At 36.2% G+C, this 25,777-nt stretch overlaps 4 protein-coding genes across 4 annotated transcripts; 2 read left to right on the plus strand and 2 right to left on the minus strand.

Moving 5' to 3' along the window:
* Positions 1 to 3,049: 3,049 nt before the first annotated feature.
* On the plus strand, positions 3,050 to 4,228 carry LOC149623935 (uncharacterized). Its single transcript, XM_089852240.1, has 6 exons — positions 3,050 to 3,186; positions 3,243 to 3,527; positions 3,587 to 3,715; positions 3,776 to 3,805; positions 3,896 to 3,935; positions 4,223 to 4,228. The coding sequence occupies exons 1-6, from the start codon at positions 3,134 to 3,136 to the stop codon at positions 4,226 to 4,228; spliced, it is 543 nt and encodes a 180-aa protein (XP_089708366.1). The 5' UTR covers positions 3,050 to 3,133.
* A 70-nt stretch (positions 4,229 to 4,298) lies between these two features.
* LOC149623936 (uncharacterized) lies at positions 4,299 to 5,088 on the minus strand. The gene is made up of 2 exons (XM_089852222.1): positions 4,949 to 5,088; positions 4,299 to 4,870 (listed from the first exon to the last, which is right to left on the minus strand). The coding sequence occupies exons 1-2, from the start codon at positions 5,085 to 5,087 to the stop codon at positions 4,362 to 4,364; spliced, it is 648 nt and encodes a 215-aa protein (XP_089708348.1). The 5' UTR covers position 5,088; the 3' UTR covers positions 4,299 to 4,361.
* An 18,098-nt stretch (positions 5,089 to 23,186) lies between these two features.
* LOC149623937 (uncharacterized) lies at positions 23,187 to 23,783 on the plus strand. The gene is made up of 4 exons (XM_089852192.1): positions 23,187 to 23,267; positions 23,327 to 23,455; positions 23,516 to 23,545; positions 23,636 to 23,783. The coding sequence occupies exons 1-4, from the start codon at positions 23,224 to 23,226 to the stop codon at positions 23,781 to 23,783; spliced, it is 351 nt and encodes a 116-aa protein (XP_089708318.1). The 5' UTR covers positions 23,187 to 23,223.
* Positions 23,784 to 24,098: 315 nt separating this feature from the next.
* On the minus strand, positions 24,099 to 25,377 carry LOC149623938 (uncharacterized). The gene is made up of 2 exons (XM_089852193.1): positions 24,686 to 25,377; positions 24,099 to 24,604 (listed from the first exon to the last, which is right to left on the minus strand). The coding sequence occupies exons 1-2, from the start codon at positions 24,822 to 24,824 to the stop codon at positions 24,099 to 24,101; spliced, it is 645 nt and encodes a 214-aa protein (XP_089708319.1). The 5' UTR covers positions 24,825 to 25,377.
* Positions 25,378 to 25,777: the final 400 nt, after the last annotated feature.

Genomic DNA, 25,777 nt, shown 5'->3' on the forward strand with positions numbered 1-25,777 from the left:
ACTTCCGTTGAAAAATTTTGCTCATAACCTTTAGAAAATGCTGGTTTAAGTTTGCTTATTCTTACGTAATCTCCGACACGAAATTTGACGTCTTTTTTAGTAGGCTTAGTACTCATTTCCGGTTTGTAAATGTTTTTGTACACTTCCAGAACGTTAGAGGGCGAAACATTGTCGGGTGTCATTTTTATTACGGAATGATAAGAGGCATTGTAGCCTTTAACTATGTCTGTCAAATGATCTATATATCTATGAGAATTGAAATGAGTCAACATTTTGAATATTCGATGTTTCAAAGTTTTAATTAAACGTTCTACAAATGGACAGTGGAATTTTTCTGACGTCATAGAACCGTATTTGATTTTATTTTTCTTAAGAAGTTTTTGCGTCTGTGAATTAATAAATTCTTTACCTAAATCAGACCAGATGGCTTTAGGTTTGCTTTGTTCGATGATAACCTCGAGAGCTTTCGTAGCCTCGGTCGCGTGTTTTCTTTTCATGGGTACTACAAAAGCTTTTCGGGAGAAGCAGTCGACGCCCACCATCAGGTATCTGTAGTCGTCATTGTATTTAGCGATTGAACCCAGATCAGCCAGATCTACTTCGACTCTATCCGAGATGTTAAAGACGGGGATTTTACGCCTTTTGAATTTATGTATAGCTGTTTTATGCAGTGTGTAAACGTCAGTGGTTTCTAGAAAGGCTTTGACTTCGTTTCTCGAAATACCTTGAGATTTGACAGCCTTGTACAATGGGTTTAAACCAGTGAACCCTGACCGGTGTTTGGTGTTGAGATAAGTATTCTTTAAAGTTTCTACTTTTTGGAGCTTCGATAAACCTCCCATAATGTATTCTTGGCTTTAAAAGGTTGTTTCTTCGAAATTAAAGGGCTCGTTTTATTGTCAAATGTTAATCTCTTCTTCGCTTTTATATACGTTCGAAGTCGATTCTTCAGCGGTACAGAACTGGGCGATGTCTTGGTTGAAGGGGGCGGTGCTAATGGAGACGTTGATTTGCTTTTTGGCGCTAGAAAGTTTAGCACAAAGGGTTGAAATTCTGTCCACCCCGTCGGTGGAGCACCTACGAGTGAAGGGGCTACTCCGTACTTATTGAAGAAGGTAGGTTGTATAGTAAAATAAACTAGCTGAACTATATCTGAATCTGGGATCTTAAGGCCGTTCACGAAGAGAACCCCCGAGTCATCCCAACGTATACTAGGAGCGTTACTTGCTAAGTGGTCGAATATTTTCTTCGCCGCTCCTCTATATTTCAGGGGAAACATATTAATCCAGCTGTCTTGTTTATTCGATGGGCGGGGCTTGGAGATGTTCAGGTAGCGCTTCATCGCCTCTTCATAAAAAACCCATTTGGTTCTTTCATCTAAAGATTGATTTGAGATAATCGTGCTCATCTCCTTATCCAACTCCGATAACACTGTATTGTTTTTTGAAATCTCATTATTTGATGTTATTAATTGATTTGATGGGCTATGACTTTGTTCAGGTTGTTGTTGCTCCAAGGGTACTAATGTCATTTTATTAGCGTAAACTAGTGTTTTATTCATTTTGAGAATAAACCGCCTAAAAGGCTTGAAATTATTGGAAAAAGGACACTAAAGAAACCGCTTCCTGTTTGTTTAGATAATATGGTCCTCTTGGCTTTCCAATGAGTATTTTTGCAAGCAATTTTACGAATATGTTTCTTGTGCTTACACAATTTATTATATACGTCGGGTTTCAGATTGACAGCTCCTTGTAAGGCGTTGTGACAACACTCGCTGATTGAATCAATAATTTCTCGATTAGAGTTTTTAAGAATAGCTAATCTTTGAGGTTTTTTTAATTGCCCCAAAGCGGCTATTAAATTGATGTTTTCAGCGGCTAAACTTTTCTTTTTAATACCCGATGTTTTCTTGACCTTTCTCGGTGGTGACATCGTAAAGAATGATTAAATTTTAGTAATGTCGTTTAATTATATCGTTTTCTTCTTGGGAGTATAGATGACTATTTGTTCTCCCGGTAAAATATTTGTTCTAAACCTTAAATCGGAATGACATTTCTGGGTTAAATCGCAAAGTAAATACCCGTAAGGTTTTTCTGTCGCATCCAGATAACATTCTACAATAAATTTAGAGTTGTTGGGAGCCAATTGTTTAGAGAGAGCCACTAATTGCATAAGATCTCTCACAGTTTTCATAAGAATCATGTAATGCGCGTTTAAAGAGGCTGTTCTCAAGTTTTTTTCAAATATGTTTTGTAAAAGGGTGATGACGAATAATTTCCTATGGTGAGATTGCTTAGTAAATATTTCTGATAAAATATTATTTTTATTTTCTAACATGAGATCGTCTAAGACGATTAGTATTGTTTTAGAGCCATCGTATATAGTAACGTCGGGTAAACCTTGACGCATTATTACGCCCATTTCTTTCAATTTATCGTAGCAAGGCTGATATATACTATAATGCCAAACAACTAAATCGACTTTAGGTTCAAACATTTTGTCCTTATTTTCAATTATTCGTTTGCATAAAACTGTCTTACCTGATCCCGAAGGACCGAAAATAATCAAATTTCCAGGTGTAGTGAACGGTATCATAGCTAACACTCGAAAGAAACTTATTTGTAACTATCATTCGTACTTAAACGTATTCAATTAATACGCGAACGCGCGCAAACCCCGGGTCGCGAACCCCAAACGCGGGGGGTAGGGGGGGGCCCAAACGACACGCGGGGGGAGGGGGGAAGCGCGGCGCGGGTAGGCCATCGTGAACGCGTAAAAATAATTTTGAAAAGTAGGGCCATCATGCTGCCTTTCACTATAGGGGCGAAGCTTTTAACATGGACTGTCACTATTTGAGATGGTAAATACGGTTAAACTAAAGACCCTTGTACGGTCAATCGAAGAAACGCTAAAGGGGTTTTCTCTAAATGTCACCCAAAGAAAAGAAAAGTGACCTGAAATACATTTTTAGTCCAATGGCAAGGTTTCGTATAATTTTGCCCGCGAAAATTTTCTACCCTTGTACGTACTAAATACCTCAAAGTCATTTGTTTGCTCTCGAACACGCCTTGACCCTAGTAAAAAGTATAAAATGAAGAGGTTGAGACCTCAAAGTTATCATTCTCTCTGAACCATGAACCACCACCACCACAGCCAACACGGAGCGATGGACCTTTCCGCAACATGGTAAGAAATACTTTTTTTAAAACTTAGGAAAAGACTTAGAAAATCTTTCTTTATAGCTACGTCCATGGGGTTGATACCCCGTATTCCCCAGTTGAGTTCTCGGACTCTTCCCGCTCAGGGACCCCCGAGTCCCTGGAGCTAGCCCCCTCGCCACCACCTCCAAGACCACTCTGCGTGGTAGGGCCAAGGCCCCGTAATCCGTCTCCGCCACCGAGCCCACCACCACCATGCACCCCCTCACCCGAACCTCAACTAGAATATCTACCACTCCCGGCCATATACTATCCGTGGCTAGCTATGCCCCGGCCGGGAGTGGATGACTTAAACATCAACGGGGACTTGTAAGTGAACCTTTTGTTTTACGTTACACTACGGTATTATAATTTTTATTTATTTACAGCTTGGTATATGAAATAACAACGTACCTGGCGGGACTAGCGGAGGTCGTGGCGGATGACGACTTTATGCACGACCTGCTTAATCAAGTAAGGCAGGTCGTGTATAATAACTGCGTTTTTATACCCCACGAGTAAGTTTTCATGCATTATTTAATGATTCGTTTATCTAAATTTTAATTTTTCTTTTTTAGCCTCCTGGCCCTCAACTGTCGCGGGTTCCGGTGAGTTAATTTCTTTATTATTTGTTGTTATCCAATACTTTATTTATTAACGTATAGAATAACTCTCTCTCTCTTTCTCTTTCCCAATAGAGTGACGCAGGAGCTCGCCCAGTTGACGACGTACCGTCGGGTACGTTTCCTCGAAGTCCCCCCGGGCCACGCACGAGTGTACGAGAACCGGGACGACGTGATGTTCGAGGGGGTCCGTACACTCGTGCGAAACCTCTCAATCGATTGAGGTGGGGGAGGGGGGGGAAGTAAAAAAAAAAAAAAAAAAAAAAAAAAATTGTTGTAAATATTTTAAATAAAATAAATTGTTTTTGCCTTATTTACTTCGTTTTATTTAAAATAAGTTCCTATCAAAAAATCGACAAGTTTTTCCTACACTTTAGTTATATCTACTTTTATATTTCTTAGGCTTAAAATTTAAAAACTAGAAATTTATATCATTTCTGTGTTGTATTAGTTATATAAAATGGAACAGTTTTTCAGTTTTAAATTCAATTTATTTTTGAAACATCAATGAAAAAAAACAAATTATCAAACAGACATAAATTTAAAAATGCGTTAACATGTGCATTCTCTCTTTTAAAAATGTTATTTGACCCGAAATTACCGAGAATACATTATAGTTATAAAATTTACTTTCAAGATTTTCTTCTTCCAGTACATTATTAAATTTCATTACCACTTGGTACGATGTTACGAAATTGGTGAAGTATCCCACCACTGCATCGAATTTTTCGGGCTGCCCATCTAAACACGGTATGCGATCGTGTTCGCCGTATAAATTATCATAAATATCATTATAAAATTCTATAATAATATCAGCCATGTGCGTGAATACAATTTCATGGTTACTTAACTTAATAAGATGCTCCTTAACGGCGTTCGAAACTCGGTTCAATGCCGCTGTTTCCATACTGTCCAGAACAATGGAGTCCTCATTTAGTAGATCTTTAATGTGACACGTATTATGATACGCCACGACAGTTGTTTTTTCATTTGCGTTATCGATCAAAACGATTTCAAAGTTATTGGTTTCGTGGCCCGCCGTCCAGCCTGCTAATACGGGTAAACGCGGGATCAACTTCTCCCAGGTACTTGTTGAAATGGCGAAACTTTTTACCGACTGCTTCTTACATAAGCGAATCTCGGGATCGAGGGTGCCGTTCACGAAGCCCGTTGTCAGGAACAACTCTCTAGAAATGTGGAATCTACCGTTGATTTTTCGTTCGTTAGTTACGCCAATCTTCCTCTTAACAGCTTCTTGATTTTCCATGTTGCACGTTTAAATTTAAAATCAACTAAAATTAATTCAAAAACACAAACTATAAGCAAATTTAAGACTCTCATATCAACTAACATTCAAAAGTGGTGGTCCTTTCCTTTGAGGGCAAAGTGTGGGTTAAGGTTAATCATTTAAGCACATTTAGAAACTGTAAATACATGGGTTATACGCTCAAACTTTCAGTACGTCTATTGAGCATTAAGTGTGAATTACGGGTAATGGTGTGAGCACTGCTAAAAGCAGAACTTTGAAGTAATATTCACTAAACATTTCTGTGCGTCTAGCAGTACCACAATATAACAATAGATAAAAAATTCCCTTGAAAAATCAATGGAATAACGATTTTTAAACTAATATAATGCCTAATAATTTCTTGAATATGGGAACGATGACGATAACCACCAGTTATGTTATATTTGTCAGTATATATAATCAGTACTAACCTAAGCAGATGATTCCTTTAACAAATCGTTGTTCACCGCTCTGCTTTTAATTAGAACTTATTTTAGATTTTTAAAGAACAAAGTATCAGTACTCTGTTAAGCTTCTAAGGCAAAGTAGCACACAATATGTCTGGCCAGGATTACATAGAATTTATAAAAGAAATATATATGTATTCCAGATAGAACTGACAAACGTGGTAGACTGATTTTAATGAAATTACTTAATTACTTACAGGAACATGACGTTCAGAGTTTCAATGGAACCGGTACGTAAGACATAAAGTTCTAGCAAGAAGCAATATCTAGCTTACTAGGGTGAAGGTATAAGATGCCTAAGTATTCGCGCGCCATAGTCCCATTCCCCCTTTCAAAATAATAATCTAATAATCTAGGCTTTGCTTATGAAGGGATTTCCACACTAAGCCTTTGGCTTGTTTAAAGGTGGGTCCCTTTACATTGCATAGAGGGGTGGTGGCTAGCCCCTAGGTCACAGCTAACCTACAGCGCCCTATACTAACTATTACCGTTAACCTCTGCAAGTTTTGATGGAAAGGAGAAACCGGGTTAGACCGCGGAGGAAAACTCCTTTTAACAAGCGGGGAGAGAACTTGCAAACCCTACGCAGAAGGATTTGTTCCCAGATTTTCCCGGTGCCACAGTCCGTGATCGAAACCGGGATCCTCTTGTTGCGAGGCGAAAGCGCTGACAGCATCGCCACCCCACAAATAAAAGGGGGGACGTAAAAAGAGGCCGGGTTATTTCGCTTCTTCTCAGGCAGAAAATACGTAATTTTCGTCATTTGCGTTACGCTGACGCGAGTTTTCAAGAACCAGTGAGATGCTGGTTGCCGACGATTAACTCCGAGACTCCGGACCTATGTTTAGACTGGGGATAAAGCTCGAAATGTGGCGAATTTATATCTTCTTTCTAGTAAACTAGATATTGCTTCTTGGTTCTAGATCATAAGTAATACTAATGTGAGAATAAAGCTCCAGAACAAGATCAATTTTGTAAGAATTTTGATTGCTGTAAATTACCTAACCTAAATATTCCTTGGCGTCGAATCAGGTAAGGATTAGAACTGCACTCTCATATTCTCGGACATCATCTCAAAGGAGAATTGGAAAATTCAAATTTTACAAAACTTCAAAAAGTGTTACAAATTGCGCTACGCTAAAATATAGATATATTTTTTCAAATATGTGAAGATCTGGTAGCTAAAACCTCGTTTATGGCGAGAATCTGCAAAACAAATATATAAATCTGCATATCAAGCTACGAGAGGTTTCGAGATGAAACCTTTGTTTTCTTAAACAGTTCCTTAAAAAAACTAAATACATACGCTCATACTTTTAACAGACGGACATAACGTATCGCCACAGGATATGTATACATCTAAATGCAGAAAAAATATTTGTATATGAACGCAAATATACCAGTCTGAGGTCATAGACAAAGCTTAGATTATTATTATTATTATTACTTTTATATCATTATTCTTGTTCTGCATTTGACGATACTCAAAAGACAAAAGACCGCCGGTCATAAACCCCCATTTTTGAAACAAAAATCCCCCTCTCTCAAGACAAAATTCCCCACTCTCTAGACAAAATCACACGGTCATAATCCCAAGACATAGTGAAAATAAATAGGTCGTAAAAATACAATATCAATATTACGTTAAACAATGGATGCATTAGCGATATGGTGGCATAGTGGATAAGGCGTTGGACAGCGGTTTGAAAGGTGGTGAGTTCGAACCCCGAAGGAACGTAAATGTTAGGTTTACGTCGCAATAATTAGATATTTGCGTAAATATTGCACCAAATTCAAAACAATTTTTGCTTTGGAATTGTTAATAGGTGGTGTTACTGAGGGGCGTACTATTAGCGTCGAAAAGATTAGCATCGAATGAGAATAGCGTCGAAATTTGTTTTTCGAGCAATAGCACCGAATGGAAGAGAATCGAAATGTTAGCATCTTAGTGTCTAAAGGAATAGCATCGAGAGCGTCAAACCCGCCATTGGAATAGTGTCGAAAATATTTTAGAAAATCTGGATTAATGGCGAAAGGAATATCGTCGAATTTATGTGAATGAGATTAGTATCGAAAAGATTTGTATTTAAGTAAGCCAATACTTGACATTTGCTCATCAATGAAAAGTAAGCTTTCGCGACCACTGTCCGATTCAATTTTTCCAGCGTAAAAATCCTCTCTGTGCAGGGTTTTAGAATACCAATTTATACCTCTTTGGTAGGATTTTAACCCAAAAATTGTGAAAATATTCTAAACGCTCCGCAAGTTGTTCAAAAAATTTTGGAAAATTTGAAAATTGCATGTACCATTGAGACCGCTGACCGCCTAAACGCGTTCTGCACTCTATCTAGAAAAATTACTAGGGGAAAACATAATAACAAGGGCTCGTGACGGAAATATAGGTATGAAATTTTAAACACCCGCTGAAACATTTACAATTCTCGAATCAGGATAGAAAAATATTTTAAGAAAGCTCCACTTTTAAAAGTAAACAATATTTTGGAGAGACGTAATATTATTTCGAAACGTAAATGAAGATAACAATATTTTGGAAAAGGTGTAATATTATAAGGGAAATAAATGAAGATAAACCACAATATTTTGGAAAAGGCGTAATATTATTTGGGAAATATATGAAGATAAACAACAATATTTTGGAAAAGGTGTAATTTTATTTGGGAAACTAAATAAATGAATAAATCAAAATTTTAGAAAAGGTATAACAATACTTGGGAAGTAAATGAAGATAATCAACAAAATTTTGGAAAAGGCGTAATATTATTTCGAAACGTACATGAAGATAAACAACAATATTTTGGAAAAGGCGGAACATAATTTGGGAAGTAAATTAAGGTAAACAATATTTTGGAAAAGGCGTAATATTATTTGGGAAATAAATGAAGATAAACAATAATATTTTGGAAAAGGCGTAATATTGTTTGGGAAATATAAGAAGATAAACAACAATATTTTGGAAAACGCGTAATATTATTTGGGAAATGTATGAAGATAAACAACAATATTTTGGAAAAGGCGTACTATTATTTAGGAAACTAAATAAATGAAAATATCAAATTTTGGAAAAGGTATAATATTATTTGGGAAGTACGTGAAGATAACAAGCAAAATTTTGGAAAAGGTGTAATTTTATTTCGAAACGTACATGAAGATAAACAACAATATTTTGGAATAGGCGAAACATAATTTCGGAAGTAAATTAAGATAAACATTAATATTTAAAAAAAGGCATAATATTGTTTGGGAAGAAATGATAAACGTTTCTGAAATATTTTTCCCAAATAAAATTACACCTTTTTCAAAATTTTCTTGTTTATCTCTTCATTTACTTTTCGAAGTAATATTACGCCTTTGCAAAATTTTGTTGTTTATCTTCATTACCTTCCGAAATAATTTACGCAGGTGTTTAAAATTTCATAGCTTTATTTCCGTCGCGAGTCTTTTGTTATTATGTTTACCCCCTAGTAATTTTTCAAGATTGAGTGCAGAACGGATTTAGCCACTCAGCGGTCTTAATGGTGGTAAGTACATGCAATTTTGAAATTTTCAAAACGTTTTTGATCAACTTTCGGCCGGTTTAGAATTTGTTCACTTCATTTGTCGAACTTCTCGTGGTCTAATTAATCAGAGTGAAGTAAAATCCTACCAATTCTTGGTCTAATTACGTCACTTTTTAAGGTAATTTAGGCAAGCTTTCATTTGTTTAATGAGGACTCAACGTCATTAAAAGCGACGTTGTTGTTATCCATCCATAATCGAGTATAAATAACCTGAACCTAACCTCGCTTCATCAGAAACTAACCGAACCAAGCCTAACCTCAACCTAACCAAGCCTAATACGCCACTAACCTATCACAAACCATTTTTTCGACTATAATAACGTTCGACATAGTTCCGCATCGACCGTATTCCGATTTTGTTCTTTTTAACCTCATTCGATACAAATCAAATTTGTCAAAATGTGGTTTGCTGCAAATCCTTAGGAAGCAAATTTTTCGACTCTAAGGACGTTCGATACAATTCCTTTCGACTCTAGGTTAATTTAGTAAATTGAGGGAGCAACTCTCTATTCGACATTAATTCATTCGATACTATTATGCGACCCCGTTACGGGCATTCAATATTACCATTTAGTTTGACAACATTTTTATTTGATTCATATTAGGTTGGTTTTGGTTTTATAAGGTTTTGTTTGGTTTGGTTTGAGTTGGGTTAGAAATATTTATCTTCATTGACTTCCCAAATAATATTATTCCTTTCCTTAAAAAAATATATTTATTTACTTCCGAAAAATAATGTTCTTTACTTCTAAATACTTACCAAAATAGAGTTTTCTCGAATTATTTTTCTCTCCTGGTATGAGAGATGCTTAAAATACTCAGTAGCGTAGCGAACTCATAGCTGTATATACATGATATTTCTAAGTTTTTGTTACCAACTTGCGGGGGTTTAGAAGATTTTCGCTGTTATTTTCAAACTCCCCATGGTCTAGTTTGGTCAAACACCAATTTTGGTTGGGTTAGTAAATTTATTCCAAATTGTAGCACATGTTTGAATTTGTATGGCTCTCAAAAGATCACCATTTTTTTGACTCTAATAACCATATCACAGTCAAACGACCTATGTAATTTTTCGCTTTGCATTATTTTCAGTTTTATAGTATGAAAATTTAAATTTATCATGTTAAATTTTTCAGATATCGGAGTATTTGAACCTGCTAAAAGCAAATGTTGGTCGGAAATAAACACAATTTTCAAGCTAGTATCCCTTAAAACTTTCTTGAAACTGACATTTTTTCTAGAACTATTATTAAGAGCATAATACTTGTTTAAATAATGTTGAAAAATATTATTGGGAAATGAAATTTCAATAAAAAAAATAAGATAATATTTTTTTTCAAATATTTAATGTTTTATAATCATGTCTTCAAAAGTGAAAACTTTAATATCTGTCACTTCAGGCAATTATTATCTAAACTTATCTCTCACAACTTCGCATATTTGTCTGCAAACACAGTTTTTATTAATACCTGGAACTTCAGTCTTAATATTAATTAAAATTGTTTAGAAACTAGCGTTTTAAACCTTGGGAGAGAAAAGCCGGCGCTCTTTTCAAGTCTTAAGGTTTTGTGCGTCCATTATTTAAAGCAATTTAAATATCTAATCATCTATTGTCAATCCTGATCTTGACATGACAATCAACGCCCAGTCCAACTCGAATAGTTTTCCCTTTATTTTCACAGAGTAAACGATAGTTATACCATAAAAAGATTTCGTATACCTTCCGTATACCTAAGCAATGGAAAAAAGAACCCTAAATCTGTGCACAAACAGATTCCGTAGACATTTGCGCAATAAGATGTCATAGACTTGTGCACAAACAGATGTCATAGACTTGTGCACAAACAGATGTCATAGACTTTGCACAAACAGATTCCGTAGACATTTGCGCAATGAGATGTCATAGACTTGTGCACAAACAGATGTCATAGACTTGTGCACACAGAAAAATGTGTGTTAAAGATTTGAACACATTTTTGTGTTCAAATATCAAATTTCGGTTTCTTGATATGTTTAAGTGAGGAAAAGTGTAATTTATTGAACACTTCAATTAATTTTGGTATTCAACTTCTAATTTAAAGGAGTTTTCCTCCGCGGTCTAACCCGGTTTCTCCTTTCCATCAAAACTTGCAGAGATTAAGGGTAATAGTTAGTATAGGGCGCTGTCGGTTAGCTGTGGCATAGGGGCTAGCCACCACCCCTCTATGCATTGTAAAGGGACCCACCTGTAAACAAGCCACAGGCTTTGTGTAGAAATCCCTTCTTAGACAAAGCTTAGATCATTATTATTATTATTAATTTTTGTCTCTATCTGTAAAAATTGTAACAGTTGAACACAAAATCTTAACACTTTCACAATGAACGCATTCAAAATTTAGAAACAGCGAACGCGATCATTTATTTTCTTGTTCTGTAACCATGCAGTTGAAGACGTACTTCGAGTAATGTTTTCAAATTTTAGGCATAGCTTATACGCATACAGACACGGTTTTTCCATGGATAAAGAATGCGCGTGAGGAAATTTGTTTTCTTCCTATAGGACAATTAACTCGGTATCTCCGACGGCAGTTTTTTCCATATATACTCTGGTCCAGCTTTGGTTCTCAGCACACTCTAAGCTAGATCTCTACGTAACGTAGCTTTGTGTGTGCTGACAACCGAAGCTGGAACAGAGTATACATCTAATAAGGTCCCGTCAGAGATAGAATGTTGCTTATCCTATAGCGTGAAAACCTGTTTCCTCACGCGCATTCTTTATATTTATGGTTTTTCTTTGTCGCAAAAGTATGAATTTAAACTTGAAGTATTAGTACAATTCAATGAATCAGTGGCGTCGCCAGGCTTTTTTGGGGGAGGGGGTATAGCCCCCCATATTTCAAATTTCTCGTAGCCACCTAAACTTCTGTAGCAATATATAAAATTATATTGATAGATTCGTTAAGTTTCAATGAACCACTTGCAAAATTTATTATTAATTTCTTATAAATAGACCCATTTCACACCCTAGCGACGCTACTGCGATGAATATGAATCTATCAATTCGACTAAAAACCTGGCAAGCGTATTTAAAAATAATACATATTTGGAATGTGAGTTTAATTAACTTATGCCTTGAAAACGTTTCTTGGCCAAGCGCAGACCATGAGATGAACTCTCCTACGAAGCATTTTGCAATTGCTTTTACTTATGTTTGGGAAATTGCAATATTCCCCAAAATTCGTCTGCAACCTTTACTGCTGCTAAATTGCTAATAACAGAAACTATCCCGAAATTAACAGCCCGTAACTTTGGGCAGGAATTTTTAAGCCTTGGCCCTTCAGATGATGAAAGATGTAATCCTTTTTGTGGGTAAGTTTAAGGTAACTATTACGTGATAAATATATGTTTCAATACTTAATAGTCCTTTTACTAGCAATATAACTTATAACTCAGTACAGTAATACTTATTAATTATTAACGCCGAGTGAGAAATTCCCGTACAATGAGAGAGGTACTTAACACTTAAAATACGTTGAAAACTTAAACAACTTCGTCTTGAACACATTAGAAAGTGCACATATTTTTACTAGAACATGTGCTCATTTTTGAACATGTATAGGAGAGCGTCGGATAAAGGTCTTCAGGGACTGTGTTCAGCTTCCGAACACATTTTCTCTGTAAATAACATGTTCAGAGGCTGAACACTTAACAAAACATGAACATAAAATGGCTTGAATACATTAGAAAAAAAAACATTTTTATTTGAACCTGTTTTCATTTTTGAACATGTATAGGAGAGTGTTGCATAAAAGTGTTCAGAGATTGTGTTCAATTTCCTTACACCTTTTTTTCTGTGCACAATCAGATGTCATGGACCTGTGCACAAACGGATAAAAGTTAAAATAATCCATAATTTTGAAAAAAATATTCGTAAAGAACGTCCAAAATTACTAAGAGAGAGACCTATCAATCTTCTGTGCACAATATTGCAAATGGTTTCATCTTTGACCGCTCCTGAACCGAGTAAAAACAACTTCATTAAAACATAAAATATCAGTAAGGTTCTGTTTTGTACAAATCATCTTTGATCGGTAATCTCGTTTAATTGTCTTTATTCGGTAATCTAGCTTAATTATCTTTGATCGGTAATCTCGTTTAATTGTCTTTATTCGGTAATCTAGCTTAATTATCTTTGATCGGTAATCTCGTTTAATTGTCTTTATTCGGTAATCTAGCTTAATTATCTTTCTTGGGTAATCTAGTTTAATTACCTTTAATCGGTTAATGAGTTTAATTACCTTTAATTGGTTAATTAGTTTAATTCTCTCTAATGAGTTATCTAGTTTAATTAACTTAAATCGGTTATCTAGTTCATTTACCTTTTATCGGTAATCTGGTTTAATTACCTTTATAATTGTTAATCTAGTATAATTACCTTTAGTTATTAATCCAGTATTATTACCTTTAGTTATTAATCTAGTATAATTACCTTTAATTTTTAAGCTAGAATAATTACCTTTAAATGGTAATCCAGTTTAATTACCTTTAATCGTTAATCTAGTTTAATTACCTTTAATCGTTAATCTAGTTTAATCACCCATACTCGATAATCTAGCTTAATTACTTTTATTCGGTAACCTTGTTTAATTACCTATATTTGGAAATCTAGTATAACTATCTATATTTTGGAAATCTAGTCCAATTACCTTTAATCGGTAATCTAGTTTAATTACCTTTAATCGGTAATCTAGTTTAATTATCTTTAATTGGGAATCCAGTTTAATCATCTTTAAAAGATAATCAAGTTTAATAATCTGTTATTGGTAATCCGGTTTAATTAGCTTTAATCTGTACAGGGAAAAGTTAAAATGTCCATTAAGCTATTTATTCTAAGAATTTGATTATATTCGCGGTAAAACGAGTGGCTTCATACACTACATAACTTATGCTAAAAAGTCGTAAGTTCCATAGTTTCTGGGTAAACCCTGTAAGTCAGAGCATGTAATTAAAACTATGAAAAACAATACTTAAACTTAATTTTTCTTGATGAAAAAATAGGTGCCACTTATAGATATGGGGCTTTCATTTAAGACTGATTTCAAATCTCTCTAACATATAGTTGTTTATGTAAGGGTATGGACAAAAGCGGTAAGTTTGGAAAAATTTCCCATGTTATTTCTATAGAGATTTTCTAGTTTTCGTAAAAATCTGTGATAAATTTTATGGAAATTAAAACCATCCTTAGGAACTTTCTTTTTTATAAAATAAACTAATTAATGGATCTCTTTGGAATTTTAACCACATATTGAGGGTCCGAATTGTAGTTCTGTGGAATGTTTTCAAAACAGTTAATACAATACAAAAAAGGCTTTGGGAGAACTGTATTTAGTCAGATGAAGTATATTGCAGATGGTAAACTGTAGAAGCGCTCTCTGTCAATCAAAGCTTGCACTAAAACCTCGCAAAATTGTGAAGCCTCCTATCGAAAGCCTGGGTTAGATATTCTTTAAGATGGTGAAAATAGTAATAAATAGTAAACGACAAAACAAATTCAAAATAATTAGTAACAAATAGTTAAAAAACCTAACTGAATATAAATAGTAACAGAAGAAAATGACAATAAATATGTTCTATTTTCATTTATAGTAATAATACTAATAGGCTTCTTGCAAATGTTAAAGTAGTCACGAAAATTCTTTCGTATTAGCTAGGTCTGGTTTGAGTGGCATATTTCGCTTCTATTAATGCTGTCTGATATTGCATCCCTTACAAGTTGGTTCTTGAAGCAAATTCTAGAAACCGCATTTGTAATTAGTTGTTTGATTATCAGTTTTGTTCACGCTTAAACCCACGGAAGCGTTTTGAATCGCTATGAACCGGTTTCCCTGTAAGTGTGGATCAATGATCGGAAAGTGTAAAAGATAAGTGTAGAAAATTAACTGCCTGAAGTACAGATATTCAGATTTTCACTTTTGAAGACTTATTTATTAAACAAATTATTTTTTAAAAATTCTTATCCTACTTTTTTCACCAAAATTACTTCAGTAAAACAATTTAACAAGAAACATTCGCATCATTTAGGCCTTTTCATTGTGGTTAAGGTTATAGTGTCGAAAAGATCTTTAGATTGATCGTGATCTTTGAGAACTATACAGCACCTAAATATTTAATACATCGAAAACTTTACAATTGATGGATTGAAGAATACGTTTTGCAAAATTTCCATACAGTTTTTTTTATAAGGTCTCAACAATTTCCTGTCCATTTTATTATCTTTATAGGGCCGAATTCTCTACCTAATTGTAAATTTTTTGATAGAACCTAAGAGAGTATGCAGCCAGTATGAGCAACAAAGATGGCGGCCACTGTTAAGGCGGGGGAGCCTAGTTTCTACGTTTTCTCTCTTTTTTGGGGGAGGAATACCTGTCAATCTTTGATTTTGTATGCTTAATGGATTTTTGGTAGGAGTAAATTTATAAAGACCATAATATAATGTAAAAAATTATTTTCTTTAAAAGTTCTAATATTAAAGATAAGTTTTCAATTTGTAGGCTTATAAATGAAGACCATAATATAAAATGCAAAGTTATTTATTTTCTTTAAAAGTATAGGTTTTAATATTAAAGATACATTTTCAATTTTCATTTTAAAATGCATTTGATTAATTCTAAAATAATTTCGTCTATCTTCGTAAGGAAGAAGATAAATTTTAATATTATTTTTAAATCTTACGCAAAGCATCAAGTCGTTCTTTGATATACAAAGCGTTAAGTTGTTTTCTAGCGTAGAGTTCTAGGACTAGTCTTTCGAGATCTTTAGTTTTAACTTTAAAGGTATGATAAAGTTCTTCGGTGTTTTCTAAGGGTTTTTCTGGTGTTTTTTCCTCGGTCTTGATTTCGTTATTGATATTTTTGGTGTATGTCTCTGTTTCATCAAAACTGAAGGGTATATTTTTTGTTAGCCCACCCCTAATAAAGTTGCATTTGGGGAAATGTTTTAAATGTTCTTCGTAAGGATTATCATCGGGTTTCCATGCTAATAAAATACCGTCGCACTCGAAGCACTGTACTAGATCGTCGGTATGTAAGGAATAAAACCCCGCTCTGCTTAAAGTTTTTATATAGTTTCCGTCTTGAGGCCAGGAGTAAAAAGTACGATATCTCTGCAGCTCCGAGTTCATGATGAGGAATGAAAATGATTATGTGAATATCCAACTTATACATCTGCCAAACATTCCCCCCCCCCTTTTTTTTACCTCCCCCTCTTACATTCCAAGCATTACCCCCCCCCACATTCCTTAATATATGAAATAAAAGAACACAGCGCGTTTCAACATGTTTGTAACAATGATGTCATTTTTCAAACCATCTCGTCCAAACTGCTTCATGAATGATTTGTGGCTCTTTCTTTTTGTTCTCTGTATTATATAAGCAATACAATATAGTCCGCATGTCGAACTTGACAACTTTTGTAGTCTTCTTTTGTTAAACGACCATTTTCTAGAATTTCTTTTAACAAATTCTTTAATCGAGGGGAGAAAGTTCCCTAAAGCCAATGAGTCAAAATAATAACCACGTCTCTTGCCATCAAAGTAGACGCTGACCCAGTGAGATCCGTCTTTGTAGTGATTGTCTAAATTTATTATAAGGGACGAAGGAAACTTGTCAATTTCTTTGGGTAATAAATCACTTGGATAAACCCCTATGAAATGAGGCGTGAATCTTAGAAATCGTGTTATCTGTTCGGCATTCATTATATCTCTTAACAAACGATTGACACGTTTCTATTTTTATCTATTTGTAACAAAGCCTGGAATTCGGATAGTACGATGCAGCTTAGTGTAGTGGGCGTGGGTTTTTCAAAACCCAATTCTAATCTTAACTGTCCCTGCTTCGTAGGACTCCAATGATCGGAATGACTCGCGCTACCGTCAGGTGTCAAGTCTAAACAGTATATGGCGTAGCCCGAGGCAAAGTCATCCATAGAGATATTGTTCCCCTTGTCGTTGTAGTGACTGTTTGACCCCGAAAATAAAGTGTAGTAGCTTCGGACAAATTGCTTTTTACTGTAGTGGGGTTTTAAGGCTTTGGAGGGGTATTGTTCGGAATTGATGAATGCTGCTAGATGATTGACATTCCAATGTCCAAAGTCAAAGGGGTTACTATCCAACGTTCCATTGTAAGAGGTGTGTTTTACAATAGCGATTGTAACCCGTGAAGGCTGGGTACCTAGGTAGATGTTTCCGATTGATGTGTTTAAGATATTTGGCGCAATTGTGAATATTTTAGTTTCCGTTCTAGTGTAACTATATTGGGCAGCTTTAATGCTTAAAGCTTGTTCGTGAGCAAATAGAATTTTAGGAGCTAATTGAAGCTTTAAGACGTATAATACGGCTTCAACGATTACGGGTTTATAACCGTTACCTGACGCGTTAAGTTTACCCATAAGACAAAAACTAGCTTTGCTTCTATGTAATTTTAATTTCATAGAAACGCCGTTTATCAGGTATCGGGGGATATTGAACATATCTACGTAAAGGCTGGAATACATTTCAATTTCCTCGGATAATGCTGCGAGTTTCTGGCGTTTAACAAAACCCATATTTTCTGTAAGCGAATCCATGCTTCCGCCTGTATCCTTGTAAAACAAGGAGGCACCCAAATGGGATTCTTTAGCCGCCGGACCGTATGACGTCAGGGCCGAAAGCAAAGCAGTGTACGCGTAGTTACTAGCAGCTGGTGTTGTTGCGCAATCGCCCAACTCCAAATCGACACGCTCAAATTGACTATGTTGAAAATTATTTACGGGTCCAACTGCGTCAGTAGCTGTTAAAGCAGTTCCATCTTCATTTACAATTTTAGTTCTGGTGTACAGCATTGTTAAGGCGGTATCCACGTATTCGCTACCGCTAGACGTTACTTCAAATTCGATAGGTTGGTCGCCTTTCAAAGATGTCAAAGGTTGATAAGGAACCCATTTGGAATTTTCGATGGCTGTTTGAAGGGGAGGGGGAGCGAAAATATCGAAACCCGTGCTGCAAGCTTCAGTCATTTTTTAGGGAGAGAAAATATCACGAACCGTTTTGAATGAAATTTTACGTTTATCTGATTTAAATTTGTTTGTGTTGTTTTGTTTTATAGATTTCTTTCTCTTTGGTGTTTTTTTCTTTTTAGCTAGTCTTTTCTTTGCAACCCCTCTACCGTATTGTTGTTGCACATCATCCAAAGTTTCGGTGAACCTTCTTTTAGCTGAAGTTTTCAGATCTTTTCCAGAGGCAACGTCGCTTATGATATTTGAAGATGTGCCCAGAAACTGTTTACCAAGGAACTTTGCCCCTTTAATTAAGAAAGGTGATACGTATCTACCGAAAGATTTCAAGAACGAGCCAATACCTTCCCCGTTTTGGCCATACCCTTGTTGCCCTTGTTTCCCGACGTAAAAACTCAGACCACCACCTGACTGCGCTTGTTGGGTATAATAATCCGTGTAAACACATCTTTTGTTATCTAACGCGTTGGACTTGCGCATCTTAAATGAACTTTACAGTGCAACAGTCCAAACTGAAATAAAGCCGGTTCACCCATGTGGTCCTTTATATGGATGCCAACCTCGCTAATATAATGTTTTGACAGAGGGACGTAATGGGGTGAGACAAACGTAAGACACACGGTATCCCCGTGTTTCTTGTCTTCGATGGGTATAATACGTAAGAGGGGGGCGTGGGTGTTACCGACAATTTGTCCTTCAACCAGATCGCAATAAATATATAATTGAGATGGTACGTGATAGTTTAATCTGGCTGGTCTATCGCTCAACCCTTGTATATTGAGAGGGTTTCTGTACCCCAAAATTGCAGCTAATGATTCGTGTGTTTTGAAGATAATTTTCGTATCTCCAGTGGCATCGGTTTTTAGTTTTACATGCCCCGTCGTCTCGTTAATATGAAATAAAGAAGCGGTTTTCTCGCATACTTTGGAAGTATTGATAGTTTCCACAATGTGGTTAAGTGATTTGTAATGGCCGGCCGGTATATTATGTAGATGGTAGCTTTCGTAGCTGGTCAGTTTCCCATCTTTTCGTTCAACAAGGTCGGTTACGTCGCATTCCTTGGGGTTTTTAAATTTATTAGAGCTACTTTCTTCAACTAAATCTTCAAGTGTTTTTCTCTTGCTCGCCTTCCTCTTACTCGTTTTGTATATAACATTGTAGAAACTGCTTGTATATATTACTTCTACTAAAGAAATTTCCCATTGTCCTTGTAAATTAATAGGATCGGGTAGTTTAGTGATGTAACTACCCATAGTGTTATTAGGGTAGACATCCATACTAGCGTCGCTGGGTAGAGTTAAATAGAATTCAGATTTTCTCGACATTGTCGGCTGTTACCCACGAGTTCTGCGATTTAGGTAGACCGATAAACGATACAAAATATTCTAATTTCCCTTTACGTTTACGTTTCTTGAGTATAGTGTCTATCTTAAACAGTTTGGGTTCCACTGTTCGAATGAGCTGATCAGAGTAAAACAACCCGGTTATATGCTTGCTGTCCAAATCTTTCAAACGATATAATACGGGTTTTCTGAAGTTCAAAATAGAGGAAATGACAAAGACTTCCGTTGAAAAATTTTGCTCATAACCTTTAGAAAATGCTGGTTTAAGTTTGCTTATTCTTACGTAATCTCCGACACGAAATTTGACGTCTTTTTTAGTAGGCTTAGTACTCATTTCCGGTTTGTAAATGTTTTTGTACACTTCCAGAACGTTAGAGGGCGAAACATTGTCGGGTGTCATTTTTATTACGGAATGATAAGAGGCATTGTAGCCTTTAACTATGTCTGTCAAATGATCTATATATCTATGAGAATTGAAATGAGTCAACATTTTGAATATTCGATGTTTCAAAGTTTTAATTAAACGTTCTACAAATGGACAGTGGAATTTTTCTGACGTCATAGAACCGTATTTGATTTTATTTTTCTTAAGAAGTTTTTGCGTCTGTGAATTAATAAATTCTTTACCTAAATCAGACCAGATGGCTTTAGGTTTGCTTTGTTCGATGATAACCTCGAGAGCTTTCGTAGCCTCGGTCGCGTGTTTTCTTTTCATGGGTACTACAAAAGCTTTTCGGGAGAAGCAGTCGACGCCCACCATCAGGTATCTGTAGTCGTCATTGTATTTAGCGATTGAACCCAGATCAGCCAGATCTACTTCGACTCTATCCGAGATGTTAAAGACGGGGATTTTACGCCTTTTGAATTTATGTATAGCTGTTTTATGCAGTGTGTAAACGTCAGTGGTTTCTAGAAAGGCTTTGACTTCGTTTCTCGAAATACCTTGAGATTTGACAGCCTTGTACAATGGGTTTAAACCAGTGAACCCTGACCGGTGTTTGGTGTTGAGATAAGTATTCTTTATAGTTTCTACTTTTTGGAGCTTCGATAAACCTCCCATAATGTATTCTTGGCTTTAAAAGGTTGTTTCTTCGAAATTAAAGGGCTCGTTTTATTGTCAAATGTTAATCTCTTCTTCGCTTTTATATACGTTCGAAGTCGATTCTTCAGCGGTACAGAACTGGGCGATGTCTTGGTTGAAGGGGGCGGTGCTAATGGAGACGTTGATTTGCTTTTTGGCGCTAGAAAGTTTAGCACAAAGGGTTGAAATTCTGTCCACCCCGTCGGTGGAGCACCTACGAGTGAAGGGGCTACTCCGTACTTATTGAAGAAGGTAGGTTGTATAGTAAAATAAACTAGCTGAACTATATCTGAATCTGGGATCTTAAGGCCGTTCACGAAGAGAACCCCCGAGTCATCCCAACGTATACTAGGAGCGTTACTTGCTAAGTGGTCGAATATTTTCTTCGCCGCTCCTCTATATTTCAGGGGAAACATATTAATCCAGCTGTCTTGTTTATTCGATGGGCGGGGCTTGGAGATGTTCAGGTAGCGCTTCATCGCCTCTTCATAAAAAACCCATTTGGTTCTTTCATCTAAAGATTGATTTGAGATAATCGTGCTCATCTCCTTATCCAACTCCGATAACACTGTATTGTTTTTTGAAATCTCATTATTTGATGTTATTAATTGATTTGATGGGCTATGACTTTGTTCAGGTTGTTGTTGCTCCAAGGGTACTAATGTCATTTTATTAGCGTAAACTAGTGTTTTATTCATTTTGAGAATAAACCGCCTAAAAGGCTTGAAATTATTGGAAAAAGGACACTAAAGAAACCGCTTCCTGTTTGTTTAGATAATATGGTCCTTTTGGCTTTCCAATGAGTATTTTTGCAAGCAATTTTACGAATATGTTTCTTGTGCTTACACAATTTATTATATACGTCGGGTTTCAGATTGACAGCTCCTTGTAAGGCGTTGTGACAACACTCGCTGATTGAATCAATAATTTCTCGATTAGAGTTTTTAAGAATAGCTAATCTTTGAGGTTTTTTTAATTGCCCCAAAGCGGCTATTAAATTGATGTTTTTAGCGGCTAAACTTTTCTTTTTAATACCCGATGTTTTCTTGACCTTTCTCGGTGGTGACATCGTAAAGAATGATTAAATTTTAGTAATGTCGTTTAATTATATCGTTTTCTTCTTGGGAGTATAGATGACTATTTGTTCTCCCGGTAAAATATTTGTTCTAAACCTTAAATCGGAATGACATTTCTGGGTTAAATCGCAAAGTAAATACCCGTAAGGTTTTTCTGTCGCATCCAGATAACATTCTACAATAAATTTAGAGTTGTTGGGAGCCAATTGTTTAGAGAGAGCCACTAATTGCATAAGATCTCTCACAGTTTTCATAAGAATCATGTAATGCGCGTTTAAAGAGGCTGTTCTCAAGTTTTTTTCAAATATGTTTTGTAAAAGGGTGATGACGAATAATTTCCTATGGTGATATTGCTTAGTAAATATTTCTGATAAAATATTATTTTTATTTTCTAACATGAGATCGTCTAAGACGATTAGTATTGTTTTAGAGCCATCGTATATAGTAACGTCGGGTAAACCTTGACGCATTATTACGCCCATTTCTTTCAATTTATCGTAGCAAGGCTGATATATACTATAATGCCAAACAACTAAATCGACTTTAGGTTCAAACATTTTGTCCTTATTTTCAATTATTCGTTTGCATAAAACTGTCTTACCTGATCCCGAAGGACCGAAAATAATCAAATTTCCAGGTGTAGTGAACGGTATCATAGCTAACACTCGAAAGAAACTTATTTGTAACTATCATTCGTACTTAAACGTATTCAATTAATACGCGAACGCGCGCAAACCCCGGGTCGCGAACCCCAAACGCGGGGGGTAGGGGGGGGGCCCAAACGACACGCGGGGGGAGGGGGGAAGCGCGGCGCGGGTAGGCCATCGTGAACGCGTAAAAATAATTTTGAAAAGTAGGGCCATCATGCTGCCTTTCACTATAGGGGCGAAGCTTTTAACATGGACTGTCACTATTTGAGATGGTAAATACGGTTAAACTAAAGACCCTTGTACGGTCAATCGAAGAAACGCTGAAGGGGTTTCTCTAAATGTCACCCAAAGAAAAGAAAAGTGACCTGAAATACATTTTTAGTCCAATGGCAAGGTTTCGTATAATTTTGCCCGCGAAAATTTTCTACCCTTGTACGTACTAAATACCTCGAAGTCATTTGTTTGCTCTCGAACACGCCTTGACCCTAGTAAAAAGTATAAAATGAAGAGGTTGAGACCTCAAAGTTATCATTCTCTCTGAACCATGAACCACCACCACCACAGCCAACACGGAGCGATGGACCTTTCCGCAACATGGTAAGAAATACTTTTTTTAAAACTTAGGAAAAGACTTAGAAAATCTTTCTTTATAGCTACGTCCATGGGGTTGATACCCCGTATTCCCCAGTTGAGTTCTCGGACTCTTCCCGCTCTGGGACCCCCGAGTCCCTGGAGCTAGCCCCTCGCCACCACCTCCAAGACCACTCTGCGTGGTAGGGCCAAGGCCCCGTAATCCATCGCCGCCACCGAGCCCACCACCACCATGCACCCCCTCACCCGAACCTCAACTAGAATATCTACCACTCCCGGCCATATACTATCCGTGGCTAGCTATGCCCCGGCCGGGAGTGGATGACTTAAACATCAACGGGGACTTGTAAGTGAACCTTTTGTTTTACGTTACACTACGGTATTATAATTTTTATTTATTTACAGCTTGGTATATGAAATAACAACGTACCTGGCGGGACTAGCGGAGGTCGTGGCGGATGACGACTTTATGCACGACCTGCTTAATCAAGTAAGGCAGGTCGTGTATAATAACTGCGTTTTTATACCCCACGAGTAAGTTTTCATGCATTATTTAATGATTCGTTTATCTAAATTTTAATTTTTCTTTTTTAGCCTCCTGGCCCTCAACTGTCGCGGGTTCCGGTGAGTTAATTTCTTTATTATTTGTTGTTATCCAATACTTTATTTATTAACGTATAGAATAACTCTCTCTCTCTTTCTCTTTCCCAATAGAGTGACGCAGGAGCTCGCCCAGTTGTCGACGTACCGTCGGGTACGTTTCCTCGAAGTCCCCCCGGGCCACGCACGAGTGTACGAGAACCGGGACGACGTGATATTCGAGGGGGTCCGTACACTCGTGCGAAACCTCTCAATCGATTGAGGTGGGGGAGGGGGGGAGTAAAAAAAAAAAAAAAAAAAAAAATTGTTGTAAATATTTTAAATAAAATAAATTGTTTTTGCCTTATTTACTTCGTTTTATTTAAAATAAGTTCCTATCAAAAAATCGACAAGTTTTTCCTACACTTTAGTTATATCTACTTTTATATTTCTTAGGCTTAAAATTTAAAAACTAGAAATTTATATCATTTCTGTGTTGTATTAGTTATATAAAATGGAACAGTTTTTCAGTTTTAAATTCAATTTATTTTTGAAACATCAATGAAAAAAAAAAACAAATTATCAAACAGACATAAATTTAAAAATGCGTTAACATGTGCATTCTCTCTTTTAAAAATGTTATTTGACCCGAAATTACCGAGAATACATTATAGTTATAAAATTTACTTTCAAGATTTTCTTCTTCCAGTACATTATTAAATTTCATTACCACTTGGTACGATGTTACGAAATTGGTGAAGTAACCCACCACTGCATCGAATTTTTCGGGCTGCCCATCTAAACACGGTATGCGATCGTGTTCGCCGTATAAATTATCATAAATACCATTATAAAATTCTATAATAATATCAGCCATGTGCGTGAATACAATTTCATGGTTACTTAACTTAATAAGATGCTCCTTAACGGCGTTCGAAACTCGGTTCAATGCCGCTGTTTCCATACTGTCCAGAACAATGGAGTCCTCATTTAGTAGATCTTTAATGTGACACGTATTATGATACGCCACTACAGTTGTTTTTTCATTTGCGTTATCGATCAAAACGATTTCAAAGTTATTGGTTTCGTGGCCCGCCGTCCAGCCTGCTAATACGGGTAAACGCGGGATCAACTTCTCCCAGGTACTTGTTGAAATGGCGAAACTTTTTACCGACTGCTTCTTACATAAGCGAATCTCGGGATCGAGGGTGCCGTTCACGAAGCCCGTTGTCAGGAACAACTCTCTAGAAATGTGGAATCTACCGTTGATTTTTCGTTCGTTAGTTACGCCAATCTTCCTCTTAACAGCTTCTTGATTTTCCATGTTGCACGTTTAAGGTCTTCTCGAATAATGATACTCTCCTCTGTCGTGTTCCACGGTTTTTATACTAAATTTCCTAAGTAGCTATCGCGAAATATCTATTGTCCTTGACTGTTCCGTTGTTAGATTGTAGGCGTATTTTTATGTCAAAGTTCTGAAACCAAATATTAAGGAATTCTAACATTCCCAAAATCAGTAATATAAAGAATACAATAAGTAGTTTTTGAGGGTTAACCTCCAAGATCCGACGAATTCTTGACAACCTTTGTGTACTTGCCTCCATAACAGCTGACGAGTAAGTAAATAACACAATAGTAAACTTGACCTATTTATCTACTATGACCCACATTCCTTAGCTCGACCTGTCGATATTTGATTGACGAAATATTTTCCTAACATCTTCAAAGACCTAAGGTCATTGTTGAAGAACCCTCTCCCCTTCTTCGATTATAAGCGTATTTTTAGGTGCGTTTTTCAAACCAGGGATTAAGGAATTCCAGCACTCTCAAGACCAATAAGATAAATAGCACAATGAGCAGTTTTTAAATCTCCAAGATCCGACGAATTCCTGACAAGCTTTGTGTACCTGACAGTTGAGGAGTAAATAAATTACGCAATAGTAAACTTGACCTATTTATCTACTATTCTCAACATTCCTTAAATAGACCTGTCACAATTTGATTGATTGAAGAAATTCTTTCCGAACATTTTCTCAATGTCATTGTTGAAGAAGTCCCCACCTAGTGGAATGTCGCACCAACTCTTTTGTTATAATTATTCCTTTTGTGGAATTATAAAATCTATTGCAAATTCGTTGTTTTGTTATACGACTATTTGACACCCTGTCAAGCCATCACCTATTGTTCACTGTCAAACAATGTTAGACGTGTTTAAACATGTCGGAAATCAGCTGCGATGGCCTTTGCTAGTACCTTGTATTGTTAGTCGAAAAATAT

This window comes from Phalangium opilio, unplaced genomic scaffold (assembly GCF_054372755.1).
Source record: "Phalangium opilio isolate 3A_F unplaced genomic scaffold, DU_Popi_V2 ptg000106l_1, whole genome shotgun sequence".
Classification (NCBI taxonomy): domain Eukaryota; kingdom Metazoa; phylum Arthropoda; class Arachnida; order Opiliones; family Phalangiidae; genus Phalangium; species Phalangium opilio.

What these genes read in the sequence shown, in the direction of transcription:
- LOC149623935 (XM_089852240.1), top strand. Translation starts at nt 3,134, where the DNA reads ATGAACCACCACCACCACAGCCAACACGGAGCGATGGACCTTTCCGCA. An exon ending in ATGGACCTTTCCGCAACATG is followed by an intron (nt 3,187 to 3,242) that starts GTAAGAAATACT and finishes CTTTCTTTATAG; the next exon opens with CTACGTCCATGGGGTTGATA. An exon ending in TTAAACATCAACGGGGACTT is followed by an intron (nt 3,528 to 3,586) that starts GTAAGTGAACCT and finishes ATTTATTTACAG; the next exon opens with CTTGGTATATGAAATAACAA.
- LOC149623936 (XM_089852222.1), bottom strand. Translation starts at nt 5,087, where the DNA reads ATGGAAAATCAAGAAGCTGTTAAGAGGAAGATTGGCGTAACTAACGAA. An exon ending in CGATCCCGAGATTCGCTTAT is followed by an intron (nt 4,871 to 4,948) that starts GTAAGAAGCAGT and finishes TACCCGTATTAG; the next exon opens with CAGGCTGGACGGCGGGCCAC.
- LOC149623937 (XM_089852192.1), top strand. Translation starts at nt 23,224, where the DNA reads ATGCCCCGGCCGGGAGTGGATGACTTAAACATCAACGGGGACTT. An exon ending in TTAAACATCAACGGGGACTT is followed by an intron (nt 23,268 to 23,326) that starts GTAAGTGAACCT and finishes ATTTATTTACAG; the next exon opens with CTTGGTATATGAAATAACAA. An exon ending in CTCAACTGTCGCGGGTTCCG is followed by an intron (nt 23,546 to 23,635) that starts GTGAGTTAATTT and finishes CTTTCCCAATAG; the next exon opens with AGTGACGCAGGAGCTCGCCC.
- LOC149623938 (XM_089852193.1), bottom strand. Translation starts at nt 24,824, where the DNA reads ATGGAAAATCAAGAAGCTGTTAAGAGGAAGATTGGCGTAACTAACGAA. An exon ending in CGATCCCGAGATTCGCTTAT is followed by an intron (nt 24,605 to 24,685) that starts GTAAGAAGCAGT and finishes CCGTATTAGCAG; the next exon opens with GCTGGACGGCGGGCCACGAA.